Source organism: Sinocyclocheilus anshuiensis, unplaced genomic scaffold (genome assembly GCF_001515605.1).
Source record: "Sinocyclocheilus anshuiensis isolate Anshui unplaced genomic scaffold, SAMN03320099.WGS_v1.1 scaffold101, whole genome shotgun sequence".
Lineage (NCBI taxonomy): Eukaryota > Metazoa > Chordata > Actinopteri > Cypriniformes > Cyprinidae > Sinocyclocheilus > Sinocyclocheilus anshuiensis.
In genome coordinates, this window is record NW_015540892.1 from 1,075,213 (window position 1) to 1,083,625 (window position 8,413).

Below are 8,413 nucleotides of genomic sequence, written 5' to 3' on the forward strand. Positions count from 1 at the left end.
ATGAGGACGGGCTTTGCACTGGACGTCTAGGCGACTTGATGGGGCTCTTTCAGGATTTTTAGAAAGCGCAAATAGTCGCACCGGCACAGCAAAGGAAAATCAGCTTGGATTTTGCGCACCACAGCGATTTTGAGTTGAGATTGTTTATTATTGTTATAGTCATTAATAATATTATTATGTGCTCTGGAAATCATCAGCTGTGGGTGAAATCACGCTAGGAACATTTTTGATTTGAATTCATTTTCTTGGATTTGGTTTCTGAAGAATGTACGTACTTGATGGTAATTACCCGGAAAGGATGGAGCGGGGTACGCCACAAAGAAAAACCGTATACAGGATATCTTTGACACTAGTGAAAAAAGAAACTCTGCAGGATGGCGGAGGCTCAGCGCACCGGCGGCTGGAGAATCCTAAAGTGACCGCGTACCGGCGGGAGGGAGCCGCTGACGCTCAGCGCAGCTCTCCGCTGGAAGAACTGAAAGAAGTGGAGGACGAGACGGACGAATTTTCTGCACACTCATACATGAGAAACTTCAGGACATTCAGTACTGGACATCTAGAGTTGGGCAGGTTGAAAATCTCAAGGCGGGCGCAGCATTTACACAAAGACAAGGAATTAAATGAAACGTGCATCCTGCCAGAGAATGGACAGAGCAAGGTCACTGACAAAAAGCCAGAAGATGTAGCTGAAAGTGACAGATTGAAAAGTGATGCTGAGCGTGGAGAAATCTGCAGTACAGCTGCTGCTAATGGAGAAAACACAGGCATTCGAAAGAAAATCCTCAAGGCTTCTCGGAGCACAGAGGAACCGGTCAGTACATGGTCAGATGAGACCTCCGAGGAACCCAAGTATGTTAGGACGGCCAAAGAGAGCTGCATCTCTTCTTTGTTGGCGAAAGGGAATGGGAAGTCACCCAAACCAGCACCTGAAACCCCTCCAGCGAAGAGGCACCCAAGCCTGCTGCGGCGAAGTTTCAGCTTTCGCCACTGGACGGGTGGAGAGTTGATCCGCATACGGGCGCTTTCCAAGGAGAAGCACCACAGCAGCTCTGGCTGCATTGGCCACGATGGAGAGAACAGTCAAGCCCAAGCTGGCGTGGTTCTGCAAAACATGGCTTTTGCTAAGTCTGAGTCCACTGAGAAGCGAAAAACCTTGGATGTGGGTGAGGTCCTAAGCAAAACTGACTCTGGGACTGAACTGGGCCGCAGGGAGAGGATGAAGGGCAAGAATCGAACGCTGGACAACAGTGACCTGCTCAAGCTGTCGGATAAATCTTTGATGGACAAGGAGGGTTTCATTAGAGGGACAGGCTCCCGTTCCAGTGGGCAGGAACGTAAACTCATTCGGTTCTTCAGTGGTATCTTCTCAAAGCGAGATGGGATGTCCACGCCGCTTAGCAGTCCCAGCAACCGTGCTCTCCGGAAGAACGGCCTACTGGGAAGTCAGCGGAGATCAGAAATGAGCTACTCGCAGTCCAGCACCGAAAGTGTTAACGGATGCCAACCGGACGGTAATAGCTGTTATCTTTGCTCTATTTTTTGGCTTCATGTAGATATGTTATTAGGCAGGAGGATGCTCTGTTTGCTATTGTGGACTTAGAGCGGGGGTTAGAGGATGCATGTTTGTTTTGGACAGGAAGGTGATGTTTAGTTCCCACTTTGTAGTCCGCCTGTGTTTGTGTTTCATTATGCTGCGTGCTTGCAGCTTACTCTGAGAGCTTGCAGCCTTGTTTGCAACTGTGCGTGTTTACATTCTTGAACCTCAAATGTAAAAACCCTCATTAAGTGCTGTATCCGTTCTGTTAGCCTGATTTATGTATTTTGCTGGTAATGCACAATGTCAGAGTGACAGTTTCTTCCACTCGTGTTTTCTTTTGGAAGTTTCGAGTTAATATAAGTGGATTGCACTATTCACACATACGCCTTTTTTCCTCTTGTTTCGGATCCATTACTGCATCTCACTGTCAGTGTTACTGGTGACAGCAGGTCATCTGTTAAGGCCACCACCCTCTCCTGTCACTAATATGGTAATGTAGAGCTGCTGTAGATACTGTGTAGAGTTTCATAGAGATTTGAGTGAATTACCACACACTGTCTACTGACTGTGAGGTCAGCAGACCCTCAAGAAAGACAGATTGCCTACAGATTGTCTTTGAAACATGCCTTTTGGACCGGGTTTTTTAAAATTTTGATCTCTTAGCATGACAATCCTCTTGCAAGATTCTTCCTTACTGAATTATAATCACAGCAATGCAATTTAATCTTGAAAGACAAATTTACTCAGTAATTAAGTCATATTATAGAGACAAATTTTTTTTCAAAATGAAATATTTGGCTTTTATATTGTCACTGTCCTCACGCTACTGCACATTATATTATCTGTAGAATATTTACTTGGTATCAAGTTGACTGATTAGAGTAATGTTAGGTGTATAAGCATTTAAAATAATAATAAATAAAATAAAGACTTTTTTCCTTATTGTTAAAAATTAAAGTTAAAATACTTCAGTCAAAATCAAATTATTGTGATGCTCAGGATTTATAAAACAGCATAATGAAACTGTAATATCACATTTTGGTACATTTGTCAGGAAATATAAGTAAAATAATAAAATCTTAATATTTAATTTGACAACACCGAAAATACTAACCCCCAGTTTGAAACCCCCAGCTTTGGGTCATACTCTGTTCCTGCTTAGTGAATAAAAAAATCTTACACGGGATATTAACAAAACCGTTCTCTTTGTAAAGTGTTAAATTCTGAATTTTGCAACAAGATGGTGATGCAGTCTTGATTAAATTGGAAGTGTTTTTTCAAGTTTGTGTGAGTGACATAGCTCAGCAGAGGGATTATTTCAGGACAGTGTTAATGATCAGGTCAGTGCTAATGCCTGTGACGCGGCTTGTGGTAAAACCTTTAGTGTCTGTGCGGTGAGACAGCACCTTAGCTGATTAGCCGTTTCCACATTCCTCAGATTCCGGAGGCATTCCTGACTCTTCTGAAGAAATACATTCTTGCCAATTAGATAATGATCTTACATTAGAGCAGTGTCATGTTTCCTTCTAAATGAGCGGCTTTACCTGGAACTGTTTAGTGATGCTCCATTCTATCCAATCTATTTTTGTTGGCTGAAATTCATCTTAAATGGGTAATTCAGGGCTGATATTTTAAATCGTGTTGTACAAAATGTAAACATATGAAGGCAAAGATTATGAATAACACAGTACTTTCTCATTGCTCTGCACATGATGCACCAAGACCTATTCACTTTTTTTTTAGTTCAGCTTACCAGTGACATGCGTTCATTGCAAAAACATTTTATTCAACAATATAGTTGATTTTTAGGGATTTTAGTTGATTATTATTATGACGGTAAACAAATCAAATTCTGATCGATTGCATTTCTAGAATGGTTTTCATTTTTGCTTTCAGAGCAAAACTATGTTTGTGACTCCTTTGAGGTTTATTTTTAGATGCTTGCTTGTTTCATGACTCCGCTTGTGTACAACGTAGCTCTGACGTTTCCTCACCATGCAACATTGGAGACTTTAGTTCACTTCAGTTCAGTTAGCATTGCTCTGTTAGCCAGCTACCGAATGGGGTATGACTTTCATTCATTTGGCTCTATGCGAGCAAGATGTGAGATGGCACTGCAAAGTCAGCGTTATAGTCCTGCAGGGTATATTCCCAGATGGGACCTACATATGGATTAGTTACTGATGTCCTCAGAGGGGCGCTTGTTGTCCTATAGCTTGAATGTGTAGTAAGGAATCATTCGTAATAAGAGTGGAAACGTTTATTAATGAAGTATTAGGGCAGTTTTGATTTTTATTGCAACTTTTAGACATCTGTTTACAGAACTCTAGGTTTTAATTTGGGCAGTTATTCACTCAAAGGATGTCTGCGACTTGGAAGGCAGGATGCTATAGTCAGTGTTGCAGTTTTTTTGTCTGTAGTTCAGAGACAGAAAATAAATAACACACAACTGTGTTCATTTGTTTGGGAAGTTTGATCTGTACTGCACATCCCAGGCTGTACATCTGTACACATCTGTGAGTATATAAAGATAAAACCTGAAATAATGATTGTGCACTTACTGTAACCAATTTGTCTCTTTACAGTATTCCAGGAACAGTGCCCTGCAGCTTCCTTATTTAATATTAAAATAATATGCATTATTTTAAAAGTATTCAGTGTACCACCCAATATTTTAAGTATTGTAGATGTTGTGGTTGTAATGCCACTTGAAATAAGAACAAGTATCATCACTCAATTTTTTTCTCTTTTTTTTCAGTTTCTGGTTTTCAGCCCTGTATTCATAATTTTTGCTTTCAATTTCAGTATTCATTGTGGAAGCACCGTTTAGATTAACATTGCTTTTGTTGGTGTAAGTAAATTAGAGAAGAATGACAATGTGGCTATAAAGCCAAATTCAACCAAAATTTCATTGGCTGACCCCAACATGTATAATTTGTTCTTTTCCATGCAAATATCGTAAACGTGGATTGAAGCTTTTAAGCTTCAAGTAGGATGCACAAGCAACATAAACATATCATAAAAGTAGTCTGTATGACTTTTCGCTCTATATTCTAAGTGTTCTGAAATCGTACAGTAGCTTTGTATCATTAACAAACCAATATTTAATTGATTATTCATGTATTCCCCTCTAGTGTGCGCTTATTCACGCTTAGTGAATCATTTGAGTCAGTGAGTTGAACTCGAGAATTGGATGGTTCCAGTTTGTGAACTGGATATTACTATGTCTCTCATAAACTCATTAAAGTATCAAAGAAATCTAGGCTGGATTCCATTTCACATGTTTATTGCCTTGTGGTTGACAGGTCAAGTTTTTTTTTTTTTGACCCCCCCCAAATGCTATATAATGTTAAAGGTGTAGGTCACATGAGCGCGCAAAATAAGGTCCATTTTAAGGAGTGTAGATGCATGAACACAGTAGTCAATTTCAAACAAAGCAGCTTCCTGTTGGTTAGCACAACATGATAATCTGTGTGGGGAAAGTTTGTCATTTTCATTTAAAACTCCCAATTGCACAGATTTCTATTGGAATGACTGGCTTTTGCCGGTGAAATTTCAAAGAGAAGCAGTAAACGTTGCGCGCACCTTAAGCAATAGTCGCATAACCCCGTATCATTAGTCTGGTTTCCATCCAAAGTTGCGAATTTAACTTATGCGCAAAATTGGAATATCGCATAAAACATTTGCGAACAAGCACTGTTTCCATCCAACGAGTCAGAGAGAACAAAATCGTAATTTCCTGATAAACTGGCACTAAATATCACTAAGAAAATTAAGAACGGTGACTATCTGCCCCACCCTCACCGAATATAATTATTCTCAAATATAATAAAATACTTGCGCTTTGAGTGAGCAGACGTAACACAATAAATGCGGTCTTGCTTTTGGAGGTGAATGTCAGCTGTTTGGGAACGCAGTCGTGGTAGACCATTCTGGGAGGCAGTTATACAGAAATACTTTGACGACAGACTTTGCTCGGGCACTTCAGAATGACCATGACAACATTTCAGATGCTGTGCAACTAAATTGGTCCGCTGGTTAGTCAGGTTATGCTGTCCCATAGTGCAAAGTCACATGACTTTTTTGAACGCTCATGTGGGATTTATTCGCAAAATGCGTTTCCATCTCCCATTATTTGCATTAACCCTTTTTCGCACAAGTCAAAAACCACCTCAAGCGAGCGTAAAAACTTTTTTGCGAATTAAGGGATTTCTTTTCGAAATTTTTCGAATCACTCGTTTCCATCACTCTTTTCTCATGCGATACTTCAAAATGCGCATTAAAACAGGGTGATGGGAACATAGCTATTGATGCTCTTAGGTTGAAGTGGCTAGAGGAAGTAATGGAGGCACCAGTGCTTTTTACATTGAGTCATTGGGTAGTGTTTAAATAGAACTTACTCTCAGCTTCCTCTTGAACAGTGTGATCACAAGGGTGTCCATTTCATTGTTCTGCTCAGGTGTTTGTTGTTGGTAGGGTGAATGTAGGCTATATTATGGAATGGCTGGAGGGTCTGAACTGTGACTATCTGCCCCACCCTCAACACGAGCCATCTATTGGTGTCAGGTATAAGTGGGTGGGTGGGGTTGTGTGTGTGTGACCTACATCTACAGCCATGCAGAAGTAATGCCGGTTGCATGTGGAACTGTGACATGCTGGATGTGATAAGAGCGTGGCTGGAGCTTCTCATGGGATGAGTGTCTGAGAGGGGAAGAGAAGCAGACTGTCGCATACGCTCACATAGAAGTCTGATGGTCTTTTTGCGGACAGTCATTGTCAGTGACACTGAGTCAGACACTGCTCTGTATTTTTTTTTTTTGCTTTAAGAAGTGTTTAAATATTGTATTTTTAACACTTTTAAGATCTTAGCGGCCATTCACACAGAAAGAGTTCTTGTTTTTCAAAGTTGCACTTTTTAGAACTTGATAGTGCATTATAAAAACACAGTGCTCTTGTGAGATGACCTCAACAGTCAAAGGCATCAATCTAGTGCATGTTTACATAGAAATGTAACAAAAAATCATGTTGTGTATGAACATTTCCTTACTCTGCTGATATCTTAATGCCACCCTTTTTCTACTTTATTCAATCTCTAATGCACACTGACACACAAGGAAAAATTTATCAATTCTGATTCCTTAACAATTCCATTATTGAAATCTTAAAAAAGAAATGCATTTGCATTTAATGCCTTTAGCAGTTATTCCAGATGTCAACAGAGCAGATATAACAAATCAGAAATTTAATATACATTTGGCTCTTGAGGAATTCATTCCGGAATCAGACTGCACTGGTTGTGCTGTATGCTTTTGTTTCCTGTTTACACCAACACAAATGTTTGGCACGAAAATGTGGTCCAATTTTTGCATGCAATTTGTCTGTTTGAATCAAAGCAAAAAATTCAAGACTGCAGACAAGCTGAATGAAAATGCAAAATTCACTCTCTGACGGTAGGTAATGAATATGGAGAAGCTGAAATATAGCGGATCACAAGCGTTACTTCTCGTTTCTGACACCCGCTTGGCAGAGGAAAGAAAGTCAAACAGTATTTAGGCCTACATGTTTTCAAACTGATTTTTGTTTGGGCATGTAACAAAGTGTGAATCTTTTTTGGTTGCCCTATTTTCTTTTCAGTCCATTGGAAAAGAGATTAGAAAACCTCTCTGTAAAACAATAAAAAAAAATTAAATGTTGCATTGATTGCACATTATGTTTGTATTAGAGGTCTGCATGGGCTTTAAAGTGAAGCCCGAACCCGGCCCGTACCCGAGATCGTCTGACCCGACCCGACCCGACCTGAGCGGCACAGTTAAATTTAGAGCCCGAACCCGAAATCTTTTTTTTTTTCCCCACAACGAATAGCCAATTAAAAAAATGCTGTATTTCACGATTGCATGCAACGGTCAGTAAGCAAATACATGTAAAGAAACAAAAACATTAAGGCTCGGCCAGTTCACAAGGCAAAAGAAAAAACACTTACCAGTTATGAAAGTTTATGAACATCAGGTGCAGCGGTCACATAAATTCTGCCGAGTTTTTGAATGGTTGTATACGACAAGACGATAATTCTTCCATCGTGCAAATTATGGTCATTTTCATCAGTTAACGCTCGTTAGCATTTGGCCTGCTTTAAATCAGACACAGAGATGCAGTGCGGTAAGATCGCATTCATTTGAATTAATTAGGCTAATTATATCATTTATTTGAATTAGAGAGAGAGAAATGAAAGTTGCGTGTGTGAACCTGCGTCTGCGCGTCTCTCTCTACAAGCAATGACGCTTAGTTCCGTCAAAATCAGCGCTTTTACCCCCTCATTGCAGAGAAATATAACGTTGCTAGTCAGTAGCCTGTCGATTTATTTTACTAATAAAAGTTACGGTGCTGTGTTGTCGTGTGCACTAACGTGTGTGCGTGCGTCTATGAAAGCAGCGTAGCCTGCATATAGTTTTAGTTAAGCTATAAACCCGAGCCCTACCCGAACCCGACCCGAAACCCGAAAGTATTTCAGGACCCGTCGGGTTCGGGTCAGGTAGCAGACCTCTAGTTTGTATTGGTCTGAACAGACTTAAATGTTGATCTTACTGAACATTAGTTTTGGTTTGAATGGGCCTTAAGAGTCATTCATTTGAGAATTGGCCTACACTGGTTGCACTGTATGTTTTATGGTGCTGCTGAATAGTACGGCAGGAAACACTGTTTAAATATTTCAGTACGGTGTTCTTCTGTCCACATCAGTGGAAGAATGCACAACTAGGAACTGTTAACAGAAACGAAAGTCATGATAATCATTTGGTTCTGGTTCTTATTTTTTTAAAGGGGTCATATGATGCTTTTTTAAAGATCATTATTTTGTGTATTTGGTGTAACAGAATATGT

At 40.1% G+C, this 8,413-nt stretch overlaps 1 protein-coding gene across 4 annotated transcripts in view; it reads left to right on the forward strand.

Moving 5' to 3' along the window:
• The first annotated feature begins 6 nt into the window (after positions 1–6).
• The window catches only part of agap1 (ArfGAP with GTPase domain, ankyrin repeat and PH domain 1), a 143,179-nt gene continuing 134,772 nt past the window's right edge, over positions 7–8,413 (forward strand). For all 4 annotated transcript variants that reach the window (XM_016486609.1, XM_016486612.1, XM_016486610.1 and 1 more), the window contains exon 1: positions 7–1,511. In XM_016486609.1, the coding sequence (XP_016342095.1) occupies positions 266–1,511 (1,246 nt within the window). In that variant the 5' untranslated portion in view covers positions 7–265. The remainder of the gene's footprint in view (positions 1,512–8,413) is intronic.